At 32.1% G+C, this 17,997-nt stretch overlaps 2 protein-coding genes across 2 annotated transcripts; one reads left to right on the forward strand and one right to left on the reverse strand.

The window, feature by feature from the left end:
• Positions 1-99: 99 nt before the first annotated feature.
• On the forward strand, positions 100-5,934 carry LOC129290129 (3-isopropylmalate dehydrogenase 2, chloroplastic-like). Its single transcript, XM_054926838.1, has 11 exons — positions 100-383; positions 817-946; positions 1,055-1,166; positions 1,743-1,818; positions 2,012-2,100; positions 3,603-3,689; positions 4,616-4,732; positions 4,867-4,974; positions 5,073-5,126; positions 5,211-5,363; positions 5,589-5,934. The coding sequence occupies exons 1-11, from the start codon at positions 161-163 to the stop codon at positions 5,661-5,663; spliced, it is 1,224 nt and encodes a 407-aa protein (XP_054782813.1). The 5' UTR covers positions 100-160; the 3' UTR covers positions 5,664-5,934.
• Positions 5,935-15,037: 9,103 nt separating this feature from the next.
• Positions 15,038-17,101, reverse strand: LOC129290132 (transcription factor NAI1-like). The gene is made up of 3 exons (XM_054926840.1): positions 16,888-17,101; positions 16,342-16,725; positions 15,038-15,293 (listed from the first exon to the last, which is right to left on the reverse strand). The coding sequence occupies exons 1-3, from the start codon at positions 16,921-16,923 to the stop codon at positions 15,225-15,227; spliced, it is 489 nt and encodes a 162-aa protein (XP_054782815.1). The 5' UTR covers positions 16,924-17,101; the 3' UTR covers positions 15,038-15,224.
• Positions 17,102-17,997: the final 896 nt, after the last annotated feature.

The following is a 17,997-nucleotide window of genomic DNA, read 5'->3' on the forward strand; positions in this document are numbered from 1 at the left end:
CATGATACAATTTGTCGTGAAGCATGGTGTTTCCACGGCCATTTAGTCACCAAAAAAAAAAAAAAAAGCTTCAAAATTCAGCCTATATGCTCTCTCTCTCTCTCTCTCCCCCTCCCTCCCCCCTGTAGCCTCTGGCCAAAATTTCTTCCCGATCGCAAAAATGGCGGCTTCTCTTCAGTTTAACTTGAAAGCTTTCAGACCATTTCCTCGAGACTTTCACTTGTCCTTCAGTAAATCATTTAAGCCTGGCCTTGTCAGGTGTTCCGCCGCCTCCCCTCCTTCCAAACGCAGTTACTCTATCACTTTACTTCCTGGTGATGGCATCGGCCCTGAAGTCACCATGGTTGCCAAGAACGTTCTCGATGTCGCTGGATCTCTTGAAGGTCCGTCTGAACCTTAATGGGGTGGCTTGCTTTCGTTGAAAATCACTGCCTTTTGTCTTGTTTATTCTCCTCGTTTTATTTTCTTTGATTTGTGTTACGCAATTTAGTCTCCCTGTAATTCTTGTATTTGGGATTTGATGATCTTCCATTGGTTGTATTGATAGCTTTTTGAATTGTTTTGGACTGGGTTTTGTGCAAAGGCTATCTGTTTCTCTCTGGATTATTTTGCTATGCACAGTGGACTGGATACTTTCTTGCTTTGTCTTAAGTAGAATTCATACTGTAAGTTGATGCATTATAAGATGAAATTGGGTTAGATAATGGGAATATGCAAGTTTGTAATTTCTGCATACCAAGCATTACTGAGTAGAATCCTTCTGTATCTACTTTAAGCTCTTATCTCATGTACTATCCTGTTCCTTTCTTAAATTAGGGATCAAATTTAATTTCCGTGAGATGCCTCTTGGTGGAGCTGCATTGGATGAGACAGGAGTTCCATTACCAGATGAGACATTGTCTGTAGCAAAGCAATCTGACGCCATTCTGCTTGGTGCAATTGGAGGGTAGCTGTCCTTTCGCATTCTTGTGTTTGGAATTTGACGCTAGATAACTTTTATCCTCAAATTCTTCTCTCATCATACATTATGTGTCCTTTCATTTAATTACTTAAGGTATAAATGGGATAACTATGAGAAGCGTCTAAAGCCAGAAACTGGGTTGCTTCAGCTTCGACAAGGACTTAAAGTATTTGCCAATTTGAGACCAGCTATTGTATTCCCACAGGTAAAAGATAATCCCCTTAATACTTGGAAAGTCATTTATTTATTATTTAGGTATAAGATATATGGAAAATATAATATCCTATATGCTAAAAGAAGAAAATTTGACATTCTAATGGTGGCTTATGAAATTTGAAACACGGGGATTTTTAATTTCCCATTCATCTCATGCCTAGTAGCATATAAGCAGACATGTAAACAGAAGTCAAGTCTAGCTTCTATCTTTGCTATCAAATACACGCACATCACATAAAGAGGATTATACTTATTAAGAACATTAGAAGGTCCATGTAACAAAAACTTCCTGTCTGTATGCAATTATTTCAGTTAATATTCTTTAAAATCCAGGTTGGACTATGTTGTGGCTGAGTTTAAGTATAGTATCTGGTGAAATCTTAGCTTTATTCTGTGCCACAGTTATCAAAATTAGACCATCCTATATTATAATAACAAAGGGCATGACTTCATGTTTGATATTATAATCAGATACGAATGATATTCCCTACCTAGTATCTACCATTTTGTATTAGTTTTCAAGTTGGCTTTAGCATTCTATTAATGTTTGTTAATTGTCCTGTAGTTAATGGATGCCTCAACTTTGAAGAGAGAAACTGTTGAAGGGGTTGACCTCATGGTTGTAAGGGAACTCACTGGAGGTCTGTCGGTCTTTGAGTTTAACTCTATATGGTGCATTTGATTTTCTTTTATGATCTTTTAAATGTTAATTTTCAACTATTTTGACAACTTTTAAATTTAATTATCTATTCTTCATTCTTTTCCATTTTTATAATTTTAAAATACTATAGTAAGTCATATGTAACTAAGTTTGTTGCTGCTTTGTTGTATTAGGTATTTACTTTGGAAAACCCAGGGGCATTGGTACTAATGAAAGTGGTGAAGAGACTGGCTTCAATACTGAGATTTATGCTGCACATGAGGTATCTCACTAGTCCAAGTTAGTCCTCTAGATAAAACATCTTTGATATCATGATGTTATCATTTCTTCATGCTATTGCTACTTAACATCTCCTCTGAAAAATTATTTTAACAATTTCTTTTATCTTGTCTTCCTGTTGATTTTCTTCTAGAATTTTATAACCCATGACTAATCTGAATTTGAAAGCTCTTGAAGTAATTTGTGGCAACATAATTTAATCTGATGAAAGATGTTGTGTTGGTTTATCCTTTTATCAAAATTCCAGTTTCTCCAAAATATTTGGATTCTATGTTGATCTCTAGCATTCAAAATGTGTTTTCATGACACATGAAAATTAACATGGTCTGTGCTTTCTTTTTTCCCCTTAAAAAGGTAAGGGCCCATTTGTTTTAGTTTATTTCATGAAAAAATGACTTATTTTTTAAAAAAAATATATTTTGTGAGTTATTATTATGTTGGTTTAAACTTTTGAAAATAATCAGAATAAAAAAAGAAGAAGAAGATTTCTAAGTAGCTTCTTAAAATAATCTAATGTAGTAGATGAAAAAGAGTGTTTTAAAGTGTTGGGATATGTGAAGATATCATAAAATTTTAAAACAATATAATAATAAATTATTTTTATAAAACAAAAATAAAAGAAGATATCATAAAATTTAAAAATAGCTAACTAATAATCACTTTTTTGTTATTATAACCAAACATAAAATGATGTCTGCTTTTTATAAAATCTTTACAAAGTAAATCTCTTTTTATAAAATCTCTAAACTACCTAAAAATCACATATTTTTAATCTCAAATAAACGGGCCTTAAATCTGTTTAGCTATATATGAAAAGAAAGTTTAGAAGAATTGCAAGCTGAACCCAAGAACTGTATAGAATGGGCCAGAACCATATACATGCTGTTGACGTGTGCAAACAACAGTGGGCAGATTGTAAAGGTTAAAAAGATTAAAATAAGGGATCACCATGGAGAAGAGTTAGCATGATTAAAAGATGATATGGCTCAAATTGCTTGAAAAGATATGCACATGACAGGTTTCATAAAGACTGTTTACCTTGGAGGAAGAATTTGCTTGTGAAATAGAATTCATTCGAAGAATTGAAATTGGTGTTTGAATTAAAATCTACGTTGACTCCAAATTAAAGAGTCCTGGGCTAGTTTTTATAGTACATTAACAATCCTTAAATTCTGCTTAAAGATGGAAGTAGCAGTGCAGTTTCCGTCATGTGATGTGAATGCATGTGGATGAGCGTATGCATGCGATGTGTTTTTCTTCTGTCCCTTGGAAGAATTTCTAGTTACTTTTGGACAATCAGCATTTTCTAAGAGGAAGTATATGGGAATATATAAACTGTGGATTCACATTTCTATTTTCCCTCCAAAAATAACTTTATTTTTCTTCCTGAGATCTGTTGTTACTCTCTTGTCCTTATAGAAAGTGTCAACATAATCCCTAAAACTGTGTTTGTATGTTCTTGACATATGTTAATTCTTGCACCAGATTGATCGCATAGCACGCTTTGCATTTGAGATTGCTCGGAAACGGCATGGGAAGCTTTGCTCTGTTGACAAAGCCAATGTGTTGGAGGTACTTAGTTTTGGATCCCCAGTTATGATTGCTACTCATGAATTGGGATTTGGCTATAATACTATTTTGAATCATCACGCTAAGTTTATGGCTAGTCTGTGGTTGTGAGATTGTATGATATATTAATTTTTTGTTGTGCTTATGTACATTTTCTTTTATTATGCTGTCAATAATATATGTCTCAGTTGTGTTGTCATTGAGTTAGGGTTGCCTAAAAATCTTCAGAGATTAGCTTCTCCTTAAAGACAATGACTTAGCTACAATGCCAATATAGTCAATCTGTTTTTTTTTTTCCTGATTATAATTCTTTATTAACCCTTTACCAATGTCGATATGTATTTACAAGTATGTATGATGATGGCTGTAAATTTATGTTTCTGAAGTCTTTTTAGCAACCTAATAATCTCTTGGACTTGAGATGTAGTGTCCATGTGTGGTGACAAGTATGTAAGCATAATTACGTTTGACTTGATATAGTTTTAAGTCCGTGACTTGTCTGAAATCATACGTGGAAGTGCCATTGATAGGATTCTTTTTGTAAGTCTACCTTCTCTTAATAATAAACTTGGTGAGTCAGTGTCGCCAATTTAATGAAGACACAACCTTGGCGGTTCTTGATAAACATATTCGTCAATGTTTTGCTAATGCCTCAGGAATATTATTGGCAGCATTTGAGATTGGGGTGGGCAATATGCGAAATAATTGGCAGCATGAATCAAGTAATGGAATTTTTAAATAAAACTAAAAAGTTGGAATTTATATTATCTTCAAAATTTTACATGACTTAAAAATAATTGAAACTTGCCTATAATTTGGCTACTATTGAACAGTAATGAGGAAAAGATACATGTGGTATGCGATAAATTATGTGCTCTTCCGACAGATGTTATATAGGCATTAGCTTGATCTGTCTCTATATTTTTCAGGCATCAATGTTCTGGAGGAGAAGAATTTTGGCGATGGCACAATATTATCCGGGTGTTGAGCTCTCACACATGTATGTTGACAATGCTGCAATGCAACTAGTTCGCTATCCCAAGCAGGTCTGCTTATGGAATGTATTAGCATAATCTGTGTTTCATTTCAATTGGCGCTCTATTAAATGTAACTCACAGGAGGAAAATTCTTTGAATGAAAAAGTTGCAAGCATTACAATGTTTGATACTGAACTTTGCAGTTTGACACAATTGTAACAAACAACATATTTGGGGATATATTATCAGATGAGGCTGCAATGATCACTGGAAGCATCGGAATGCTTCCTTCTGCAAGTCTTGGAGATTCGGTATGAAAAAACAATCGTTATCATCTTTAGATCATGAGCATGTTTCAAGTAAAGGACTATCTTTTTCACCTGACCATATTGGGTTTTAATTGGTTTAGGGACCTGGGCTTTTCGAACCTATACATGGTTCTGCTCCTGACATTGCTGGACAGGTTAGTTTTTTACACTTTCTATGGTTTGGTTATTTATCTTCAGGCAACTCCCATTACAGAGACATAATTATCATCTTTATACAGGACAAAGCAAATCCATTTGCTACTGTTCTTAGTGCAGCCATGCTTTTGAAGTATGGTCTTGGAGAAGATAAGGCTGCTGAGAGAATAGAAAATGCAGTTTTGGACACCTTGAATAGGGGATTTCGAACTGCTGACATATATTCTGCTGGAATGGTAGGCATGCCTCTCAGTCTCTTGGCATCTCAATGTCAAGAAGTCTTTTCATTGCACTTAAATAGACCTTGAAGCCAAATGCCTGCTATATTTCATCACACTTTACACTTTGTCCGTAATGTCCCTGACAACTTTTAGCTTCTCTAGCTGTTCTTGTAATTCTTATCTTTCTGCTAAATTAACTTGATTGCAATTGTGTAATGCTTGCTTTGTCTGTTCATGCAGATACTAGTAGGATGCAAACAGATAGGTGAAGAGATAATTAAGTCAGTTGAATCCCAAGTTCCTGCTGCAGTATAAATCAGGCGTAGACATGACAGTATTTGCGTACTGAGTTCGGCTTGAAGATCTCTTCTGGTAGACTATGATTGTCATCAACGCTTTTTCTTAATGCTAAGAAGCTAAGAATTTTCCTATACCGGATAATTCCAGGTTCCTTTCTCTACTATTAAAAAAGGAATATAAAATAGTTATTTTAACTCGCATTTAATAGTTTTGAACTGTTGAGTAATTTGACGCTGAATATTTTTGGAACTTTTTTTAACGGTTTTTAACTGTTAAAGTATTCTTATTTTATTCAATAATTTTTTTACAAAAAACTGTTGAATATTTGTTTCAGAGAATTGGCAATATTCAACGGTTCTAACTTTAGAACTGCTGAATAGTTTGCAATATAAAATGGTTGTATGGCACAACTGTTTTATATTTGTTCAATGAAAAAATATTCAACAGTTTTTCCTTGTAACCATTGAATATTATGACCAAGTATTTTAAAATAGAGGGGCTTCATTTCTAGCAAACCCTATGTTGTAAATTACATAATTATATTCTAGCACCTAGAAACAAATTCTAGCTAACAATTATCATACATATACATGAATATGTAACGAATTCAAAATTTAATAATAATAAAATGCTTTTCCTAGCAAAATCACTAAAATGTTTTTCTTAGAAAAGCAAGATGTGTTTGAAAGATGCACACAGAAATACTACAATTAGCAATCTAGTGGATGAGGAAAAACCTTTTATGTCATCAAGGAAATACCCTTGACACATTCAGCTTCACTCTTTCTCTTAGCCTAGTAGTAGATGGGGGAAAAGCTTTTATTTATTTTTTTTTCTTGCTCCTTTACTCTTTTTTTCCCATTCAACTTGAGCTTTCTTCTCCTCTTCCAATTCCAAAGCTATTCTTTTCCTTTTCAGTTCGATCTAGTCAAAAAAAGTAATATAAATTAAGTAATTTTTATATAAATTGATAATACCATTGAATTCGCGAGCAGTAGCGGCAACTATGTCCTTGGTACAACTTTGACATACTTGAAATATGTTATAATCTTCGTGGAAAATTTGATCTGTAATGTGTAGTGTGTAAAAAAAATAAAAATAAAGAAAAACACATATGAAAATAACTGGCTAAAGTACTTTGAAAGCACAAATAAACATCTTAGATTATTTTATATATGAATTTTTTTTAAAAAAAAAATTGTGCTTAGAGCAACCCATAGTGAGAATGGCTAGGACAAGAGAAATTCATGAATGGAATGGAAGAGGAGGATGAAGCTAGGAAGAGGAAGAGGAAGATGAAGATGAAGAGATGAAGGTGCCACGAGACCTACGAACGAACAAATTCATGGCAGTGCAAGGAGAAATTGACAATGGCAACCCAAAAATGATGTTTCAACAATGGAGAAAAGGTGGGTTTGGCTGGAAATGCAATCTTAAAGCTTGGGGAAGGAATTCGATGAAAGTATTTGAGTTTTTAAAGAGAAAATGAAAAGTTTTGCGTTACTTCAAGTAAATGATTCAAGAAAAATTTAAAATAATTTAAAAGATGTTCAACAATTGTTAAGAAATAACTGCTGAATAAACAATAATAAAAATGGATAATAAACAATAATTTAAAAGATATTCAATGGTGGTCATGAAAAAAACTGTTGAGTATCTAAACTCGTTGTAAATAACTGTTGAATATTGGTGGAATTTTAAAAAATAAAAAAATAAAAAAATAAAATAATACTCAACAGTTATATGATACAACAACTGAGTATTGTGATGCAATATTTAATAGTTTTATTAAGAATCGTTCAATATTTGAATTTCATATTCTTGCCTATGTATATAAAACAAGTTTCTTTTGAACCGTTAAATAAATGACGTTGTATATTGTCATTTTTATAATAGTGCTTTAGGTGGGGCAAGACAATGCTAGTCAAGTGAAAAATGGAACATTTACAATGTAGTTTGATGATCACTGTCATTCTGGAAACTGAATCTACATTCAGGTACTGTACTCTCTATAGCGTCCAAGCGATGTGGTATTTACTTCCTTGAATAAGTAACTATGTATGAATCAGTGTCGTTTATAATTCCTTTTCATCAAAGATGAAGTTCTCAAACATCTCAAATGCCATGGTTGAAATGCACGCTAGTCATATATTTGTTTGGATCACATCGCTACATGCAGTGGTTCAAAATGCAGCTTTCTAGTTTTTTTTCCCCTCTTGTGAAATGCAGCATTTTAGGTGAAACAGTACTCCTTATATATGTGTGTGTGTGTGTGTGTGGAAAGGAAGTTCATTAAATTAAACTATGCAGTCTGTATGAGGAGAGTAAAAAGCAATTACATTAGAGTTTTAAAAATGAAAGAAAAAAAAACCTGTGAGTATGATCAACTATAGCTCTAATTTGTACTAGGAAGGAAAATTCATCAATAATATGCTTTGTGAAGATGCGCTTGTTGCGAAGTTCTTATAATTTTCAGCTTAAAATACTAATTTCAATTTTTTAGGAAATTCCAATGTGGTGTTCTCAAATTGTGTCAAACAGCTAAGCGGTAAAGTCCCTCCTATAGAAGTCAGCATACATATCAAAGGGAAGAACTTTTTTCCATATATCTGCTGCAAAAGGACATTATTTGAGGACATGATTAATGCTCTCCATCAGGTCTGGATAAGGAAAAAAGAAAAATAAACAGTACTCTTTTTAATACATAAAAATGTATTTTTTTTTGAATGAAAATAGATCCATAATAATAAACAATGATTACAAGCTAATCATTTTTGCCAGACATCTTTCTTTTATCATCTACCACTTCAATACCATAAGAGAGAGGTTGATGAAAGGTAATATAACAAACAAAATTATTCTAAACCTTGGTGGCTGATAGATGAGCACAAGTGTTAACTTCTCTACACGAAATTCAAATGAACCTATCTTAATAATAATAATATAAAAAAAAAAGTTCTAGTTGGTTGATAACTTCTTTAAACGGGTGATGAGTAATATCACTTTTACTAATCAAATTGATTATTTCAGCACAATCCGTATAGACTTGTACATTATAAAGATTCCTTTTCTAACATAACTGAAGACCATGAATGATATTAATCACTTCAAAAATAGGAGGAGGATAGTTGCCTATATTTGCATTAAAGCCACACATCCAATCAGTATTATGATTTCTTATTACATCTCCACACTTACCAACTCCATCCTTATGAGATACATCAACATCAAGTCTCACTTAGTTGCAAGTTGGTCTCATCCAAACCTCATAAAGGCGGTTGGATTGTCCTTGCACCATGGAGGACGTCCCAAGATATGGAGGTCACCTTTGACTTCATAAAGCGTTGCGAGTCCTTGACTAGTACTCTCTGCCTCCTCGTTTGAAAAAGCCTATTTGCATTTAGAGCACTAGATTTACCAACAGATATATCTAAATAATACATCCTAGGGAACTTGTTTCATAATATCTCTACCAATCTCATTACTTAAATTCCATTTGAGCCACTCCTTGCTGTTCAAATTTTTGAAAGTATCCTGGAGGTTCGGGTTGACAAAGCAAGTCCATCTCTCCTATTAGGCTTGTGCAGGATGCCCATAAGCTCGAGATGCCCGATCCGACCCGAGCAGAATATGCCCAACCCGAGCCCTAAAAAATTGCCCAATACTGTTTGGGCATGGTCGGGCTGAGCCCGATTTTCGAGTTGGGCAGGGTTTAGGGCTTGGGTATCCAACCAATTGACCCTGCCCGGCTCGAGATATAATATATTTTTTTATAAAAAAAATAATATAGGATGTAATTTGTTAACTTGATGGGGACATAAATGGTAGTTCTTTTTTTTTAGATGCCTTGATGATCAAGTTTGTAAACCTTAGGTTAAATATTTTTATATTCCTTAGAATTTAGAATTGAACAGCACTTGTGACTTGCATGAAAAATTCCTTCCATATTTGCTTTGCCATTAAGTTTTTTGATGACACCATAATATTTTTGCTAGTGATATTTAACAATCTATTACTTTTAAAATAAGAGCTTGAAGTGATTTATTGATGGAAATAATTAATTTGCTACAGTGTATTTCAGATTTGTATGGATGGTTCTGATTTTTTATTTCGGTAGGGCAAGGTTGGAGACCCTGCCCGAGGTGCCCGATCCCTGCCCGACCCTGCCCGCCCGACCTCTCCAAAGTCGGCATCTTTCGAGTAGGGTTGGGCTTTGGGCATAGTTTTTTTGCCTGAAGACATTTAGGGCAGGGCATCGAGTTAATGGACTGCCCTACTCAACCCTGCCCATGCACAGCCCTATCTCCTATGCATAGGGGCAGTCTCTCAATAGATGAAGAGCATCTACTTTCCTCTGCATTTCAAAGGACAAAGGTCTGATGTTCTTAAGCCACACCTAGCACGAAGTTCAACAGTGTGTATCCTGTTTTTGGATAGAAGTCACAGCAACACTTTGATCTTCTTAGGACTCGTCCGCTTCCAAAATTTGCTCCAAATTGGGTTACCAGACTGTCTAGTACCTGCAAGGAAAGAATAAGTAGGACGAACACTAAGGCCATGTTTGGTATGATGAAAGAGTTTTTAATAGAATTGGAATCGGAATCAGAATCGGAATTAGAATTAAAATTGGAATATAATTGGATTTAAAAGTGTGTTTGGTATGATGATGAAATCCTGATATAATTTTAATAAAATATAAGTACTTAAAATAAGAAAAGACTAAAGTGTCTTTTTTAAAATTAAAAAAAATTATATTGGAGGAGGGAGAAGGGGCAAACTGGAGAAAGGGAACCATGAAATCGGATTCCATGATGCATGTAATGGAATTAGATTTTACCAAATTTTCTTAAATCCAGATTCTAAAGAATCATAATTATTGCATACTAAACACACATGTTAACAGATTTCATGTCCAATTTCATTTATTTCTCCATGATTTCAAGCTATCAAATGGGACCTAAAATTATCATCATTAGAGTTTTTCCAGATATAAAAATGTATTTTGAAAATGTAAGTTTTCAATGGCGTTCTATATTGCAGTATTATATTCTCTACATTTATAAAGCTATGAATTATGGCAAGCCCTTAAAAAGCCTAGAAATACTTTAGGGCTCATTTGGAAGGCAAGACTAGCTAAGTGAGAGTGGGTTTGAAATTGAAGAATACCAAGTTTTTATATTTGGTAGGTGATAATGATAAATTTATTTTCCAACCCAATTCCATTTTAATAAAAATATCTAGTACCACCTCCACTTACTATTGTGATTTCAATCCTCGAATTGAAATTTTTATGACTGAAATACCCTCATAAAAAAGTTGCCCAATCAGACTTATCTCCTTCCTAAAACCACGATTACTCCACCATCATCACACACGGGATCTCCTCCATCATCTTTGACCTCGCACACTCCTCCATTGAAGATGACTCCGGTGATAACAGGGATAGCCGTCATCGCCGTCGCATGACAGGGACAGAACAGGAGCAAGGGGAGACAGAGATGGAGCCACCCTCCACCTACGACATCAACACGAGTGCGAACAGGAGCGGAGATGGCAGGGGTTGAGCTGCTCCTTGCCATCCGTCGTTCTTCTGGGTTCATCATCGTTCCTCATCTGATTCTGGGTTCATGAAGTCGGGTTCCAAATCAAGGGTTCATGAGATTGATTTTCTAATTCTGATTTAGCATTGACGCCATCTTCAATCCCAGATCTGTGTTTGTTGTTCTTATTCGATTTTTTTTTTTGCCTTCTGCAAATGAAAATATGCTTCAACTGTGAAGGTTATAGCGGGAGAGGGAGAGGGAGGGAGGGGGAGAGAGAGAGAGAGATGATGATGATGCCCGCCGGTAAGGATAATGATGGAGAAGATGAGGGCAATATTGTATTTTAGCTGTTGTAGTTAAACTTAAGTCTCATTTTTTTAATCCTATATCATGATTTTAAAACTTATTTCTATTCTCAATCCCAATCCTAATTTTAATCTCATAAATTTAATATCTTGTATTAAATAGAGTCCAGGGTCAAGTTTTTTCAAAGCCTGACCATGACTCCTTAGCTCACATGGCCTGCAGCCCTAACATGTTTTTTTTTTTTTAAATTTTTTAAAAGTTTTAATACTTTAATCACGTTTATAATTTAAAAAAATTATTTGATAGATAAAATCCAAAAAAATAAATAACTTTAGACAAGCTCAATTTATAGCCACAACAATTCAATAACAACTCTTTAATTGTGCAAATAACATAATAAAAGTTAAACATTTGCAACAACATTAGATACATCATCAAGATTACCATTATCATCATCCTCAACAGTAAAATAATTTGATCCTTTTTTTGTGTGGAACTTTTTCAGTGATAAAAATATTAAGTTTTTCATGCCTTCATCATCCTTCATTGTTAATATAATTTAATTAATTTGTATTTTTATTTAATTTTTTTAAAAATATTAAGGTCTAAAAGGACGGGACTTTCTATTTTTAAGCATTAGATTGGACCCTTTCAAACTTGAATGTCCTTTTTAACTCTTAAATTGCAAGCCTGATCTTACCTAATTTTTCAGCTTAAGTGATTTGACTTGACAAGTTTGACTTGTTTTCTTGGTTTTACTCTGCAATGCCTCTTTGGATCATTTAGTTTCTAAAAATGATGAAAATGGAATGAATTAAAAAAAAACAACTAAATCAACCATCCTTTTTATGATAAACATGATAAAACTCAATATTATATGGTACAAATGTAAAAATTATAACATCATCCAAAACTTTATAAATCATGATTTCTAATGCCATGAACTAAATTACTATTATTCACATCATACTTTGATCATCTTATTTTTACTTTTATTTTTTTAATTCATTTTATTTTATTTATTTTTAATAACTAAACAGGACCTTAATCTTTTTTAAAATGGTTCTGTTTTCACTCATTAAGGGAACAAAATTGCCTGATTGTTGCGAGATTAAATCAAAGTTGTCCATTTAATGTGGGATCAACCCAGTCCATATGGGTTGACCCTCCATCAATTGAGTAAAATATTTGATTGGGTTAATTTACTTGTTGGCAGGATGGGATTTGAATTTTAGAGAAAATATAAAAGTAGGTCCATGCACTTTAATTTGAATGCATTTTGTTTGTAGTTCTTATAATTTTATTACATTATTTCTAACTGTTTTAATTTGATTCATGTAAAATGTTAGTTTTTTAGGCATCTGTTGATATGATGCAGATTTTTTTTTTTAATGGAAGTAGAATTGAAATATAATTAAATTTGAAAACATATTTGGTATAAAGATAGAACTCTATGGAATCTTAATATAACTTTTACTTAATATGTATATTTAAAATATGAAAAGATCAAATATTTTTTTTAAACTTAAAAATGTCGTTCTTATGAGTTGAGTCTGCACAGGCACAAAAATAAAACATATAGCAACTTGTTATATTGTATGAGGGGAGCGAGAGAGAGCACAAATTTTTGTCTTTACATATTTAGGACTTATTTGGATAACCATTAAAAATACATTTAAATTACATTTAAGATGTGTTTTTATCAAACTTAATAAAGAGTTAGATCATTCAAATAAACTTCTGATAGACGTAAACTAAAAACTAAACACACATTTAATTTTAAAAAATCCTCTCAATGTCATCAACCCACCTATCGAGTCAGATTCCAACCTTTTTGTCAGAATTCCATGGCACCAAACATAGTCTTATAATTTTAAAAATGTACGCAATAATCATGAATTGATATCAATGGAGTTAATGTTACTTACATGTACTTAACCCTATCAACACATTCGCTAACGAGTACTTAATCTTGTCTGGGTCTCTCACATTTTATTTAATCCAAATATGTAAGAAAACTTTTCCTCCTTGCCTTTTTTTTTCATTTTTAATCATATCTAATCACTTCAGTTTTATATCAACATATTTTTATCATGTCAATAAAAAGGATTAGTAGAGTTACAATAAAATTAACTCTGTCATTACCAACTCATGATCTTGTGCAGATTTTTAAAATTATAGAAAGTAACATTGTAAATAGATCTAATTAAATGAAATGAAAACAATGAAATAAGACTGTAAAGATTTAAAAACAAAACGTGATCGAAATATATGGACGGACCTGCTACTGTATTTTCCTTTAATTTTATCAACTCAACTATCTAGGGAGAGCAATTTGTGTTCTCCTGAATAAAGTGATAACAAAAAATAAAAATATAATTAGTTATATTCGTTTTCTTTTTCATTTTTAAAAAAGAATTTAGGATCAGCTAGAAATATCCAATTTCAGGCATGATTAAAGTATAAAAGAGGAGGCACTCAAATCCACAAATTTAGATAATTAAATTGGCGTAAACCTACAAAAGACTACAAGTCTAAAATAAATAATAAAACATATTATGAATTTAGTAATAGTTAATTACTAATTTATATGTAAAAAAGTAAATATAAACTTAATTTAATTTATTAAAAATGAATTAAACTATGAGAGCTGGGCTAAAGTGGGTCTACTTCAAATTTACCAATTGTGTATCAAGCGCATTTGTATTTTTCAATTATCAAAACGACTCACAATCACTTCCTCAGTCATTTTTAATTGGATGAATCTAAAGTTGAAATCGGTGAAATTCACATGAAGTTCTTTTCTTTTAATATTTTCACTTATTTTATTATTTTTTATAAAATATAAAATCTTTTTTCTCTTTCTTTAGATGAAAATTTTCATGTAAATTCATCAATATTAACTTCAGGATTTAAATCCTTTTCAATCAATGATTTGAAATATCAAGCGCATTCATATCGCTGTCAGTAAATTATATTTACATTGAGGGATTTAGTCAGGGACAAAAAGAGTACAGTTATTTAATTATTTTATCGAACTTTTAGAATAGTTAAGGTTTTTCCAAAGGATTTTATAGTATTTTTCTCTTATTTTTTAATGATTTTGATTCCATAAATTTATTTTAATTATCAATTTAATTTTTATTGATTTTAAAAAAAGAAAACACTTGTTAAAATACGTACATAGATAACATAATATTAATTTATAATATTAATGTAAATTAATAAAAATGTATAATTATTTGGGTAAAAAAATAGCAAACACATAAATTTTTAAAAGGAAAGGAACAAAATAGGGATTGAATTGAAAAAAATTAAAATAATTTAAAATTTAAATCATTAATATATTTTACATGTTACTTTAAAATTTAAAAGACAAATACGAGAATTTTTTTTAAGAAAAACTAAGAGACTAAATAAATAAAAAATTAAACTCGAAGGGACAGGAAGTTTGCTTATCCCAACGACTTTTCTCAAACATTTTTCAATTAATGATTTGAAATATCATTAACTTATATATTACATGAAAGATTGGTGGATGTATATATAATTATAAAATAATATCATTAAATTACTGTTTTGGTGGAAAGAAACAAAAGCATGGATTAGACAAGGCAACAAATGAAATTAAACTAAACGATCGCACTGCAAGGCTTCGTCAAAAACTTTCCATTAATTTCTTCAACACTCCCAGAATGGATCTTCTTCTCCAACCACATATATAAGATCACGTAGAGATAGCTCGTCTCAGGCTTTTCACTATGCCATTCACCGTCGTGTTGAATCCCTCCCCCATCTGCAACAAATATATTCAATTTTATTTGCTTAGAACAGACAGAAAAAAAGAAAAGAAAAGAAAAGAAATTGTATTGTAGTTCCCAAGAAGTTAAAAGCTCGACTTTTCACTTTTCAGACGAGTCAGAAGGCAACCTCAAAAGTATAACTCAATAAAGTGTTGTGGGGTGAAATATAAGTTGACGCGGGAAAAAGACAAAGAAATCATAAGGTGGGGCGTGGCCAGACCTCTAGTACTAAACATCTTTAATCTTGATTGTAATGTCTCAACGTTTTAATAATTTATTGTGATTATTATTATTAGATTTACGTATATGAGAGACATTTTGAAAGAGGTATAAGGTGCCATTGTTGAATTTTTAAGTATTTTCAAAATAAAGAAATAAATACTGCTCAAAATTTGGATATTTTTCTTTAAAAAATTTCAAGAAATTCAAAACAGAATATATATTTTCATCATCAATTAAAAAATTAAAATATCTCTTATTTTGTATAAAATTTAATGATGAAAAAATCATTCAAGAGGTTGGGGTATTTTACAAGTAGCAATAGAAAATGAAGCATTAAAAACCCCAATCCTAATTAACATACATTTTCTTGAACATTTTGATAAACAAAAGGTGGAACAAACAAATTGTTAAAAAAAACTTTAGCTAAAATATATATTTAGTTATTTAACTTTATGTAATGTTTTATTTTGATTCCTTCATTTTATAAATTATTTTTTTAATTCTTTAGTCCTAACACTATTAGTTTTATTATAAAAGAATTTATATATTAATTTTAGATATTGACAAAAGATTCTCAAATGTTTACCTTTCAATTTTAATTTTTCTAAAATAATAATAAATGATATAAAAATAATCATTTAAAATTAATGTTGCTAGGATTAAAAGATTGAAAAGATAATTTTTAAAATTAAAAAAATAAATTAAAATTTTATATAAAGTTAGAAGGTTAAAAATATGCCTAAAGCTTTTCAAAGACAAACAAACAATTTGTTACAAAGTATGCTAACTTGAGCTGATCGAGTGTGTGTGGGAGAGTACCTGAGCAACAATGGTGATGTCAAGAGTGAACTTGCCAAAAGGCAAGACGCTGCTGCTGACTACAGAGAGATGAAGAGCTTCAAGCTGAGACAATATTTTGTGCATTATTCCCTTTTGTTTCTCACAGTGAATTATTATCAGCACTTCATTCTCCGAAACCCTAGCTTTCACCTCCGGCAGCGACGCTTCATACCACTCATCCGCCGCGCACGTCTCGTAGCACGACGACGACGACGACGACGCGCCGCCCCTGCCACGGGCATAGTTGTTGTAACCTCGGGACTTCCTAGCACTCGTCTTATTCTGCTTCTCAAGCTCTTTCACTCGTTCCTCCAGATAGCTCACATAGTCAATCGCTTTCTCAAGGTTCGTGTTAATGTCCATCTACAGTACTTCACCAACCTCTTCATTAATCAGTTAGTTCTATAAACACAGATACATCATCAAGCACTACGCATGTGTGTGTGTGTAATTCAGAAAGATGATCACAGTGTAACTAAAGAAGACGATTGAGCATCATCGCATATAGCTAATAGTAATTACCACCTGATAATAGGGCCAATTCTCTCCAGATCCCTCCATGGAAGAAGATAGATCACCAGAATGAACGATACTCGATATGGATATATATGGCTTTCCGGGTGCGATATGTGTGTGTGATGATTCTACAGAAAAGTTTTGAAAAGGAGGAGGAGGAGGAGGAAGAGAAGGTGGGGTTGTGATGGTGATCAAGTTTGGATGAGGTACTATAAAAATAATGCTCGAGAAGTGAAAGCTTTTTAAGTTTAAAAAAATGAGGAAACGAGACGTGGACAAGACCTAGTTCCAAAGTTTATACCAGAAAATGTTGTGCTCGCTAAACATGCAGAGCTCATTTTCACCGTTAGATTCATGCTGTTACACGTGTCAAGTATCGAGCCTCACACGTGGACCCAAAAGTGCATTGCCCGTGCTGCTTGCTGATTCTGCAGCCATGGCCCACCTATGCTATTTTTATTTTTATTTTTATCCGATCTCTGACTCTCTCTGTCTTTACCTAGAGGCCGTTGGTCATCGGTCCCAGTAATATAAAATAATCATTTAATTATGAAAAACTATCAATCAAGGATTGGCCGAAAAAAATTTATATTAATCACAAATTATTTATTATTAAAACTTAATAAAAATTAATTAATTTGAGTTAATTTTTTATCAATAAATATTTATTTAAATTTTAATAATAATTTATTATAAATTAATAATAGTAGGCTTTTTTTATTTAAATTTTAATAATAATTCATCTTGATTGATATAAATTTTTTTCAACAATTCTTTATTTTTATTTGTTTCTTTAATTATATGAAGAGAACTTATTTAAAATTTTAACAAAACTTGAACTCAAAATAGATAAATACTCGTCATGTTCATAATACAGGAAATTTTCCTTTTTTATTCCCGCTCGGTATCTTAAACAACCTGAATATATTATTAGCTCTCATTCAAATTAATTTAAATCATATTACGTGAGATTATTATTGTCCACAGTAATTTCATGCATATCTCAGGAATGCTTTTATTGAATATTTTAGGATTCGAACTCGAAATTTTAAAATAAACTAATTAGCTCCATCGAACCAATTGAATTAAGCGCCTCTCACTATAACATAGGAAATTTTC

This window comes from Prosopis cineraria, unplaced genomic scaffold (genome assembly GCF_029017545.1).
Source record: "Prosopis cineraria cultivar Desert tree isolate PC_DT_omini unplaced genomic scaffold, ASM2901754v1 PC13, whole genome shotgun sequence".
Classification (NCBI taxonomy): domain Eukaryota; kingdom Viridiplantae; phylum Streptophyta; class Magnoliopsida; order Fabales; family Fabaceae; genus Prosopis; species Prosopis cineraria.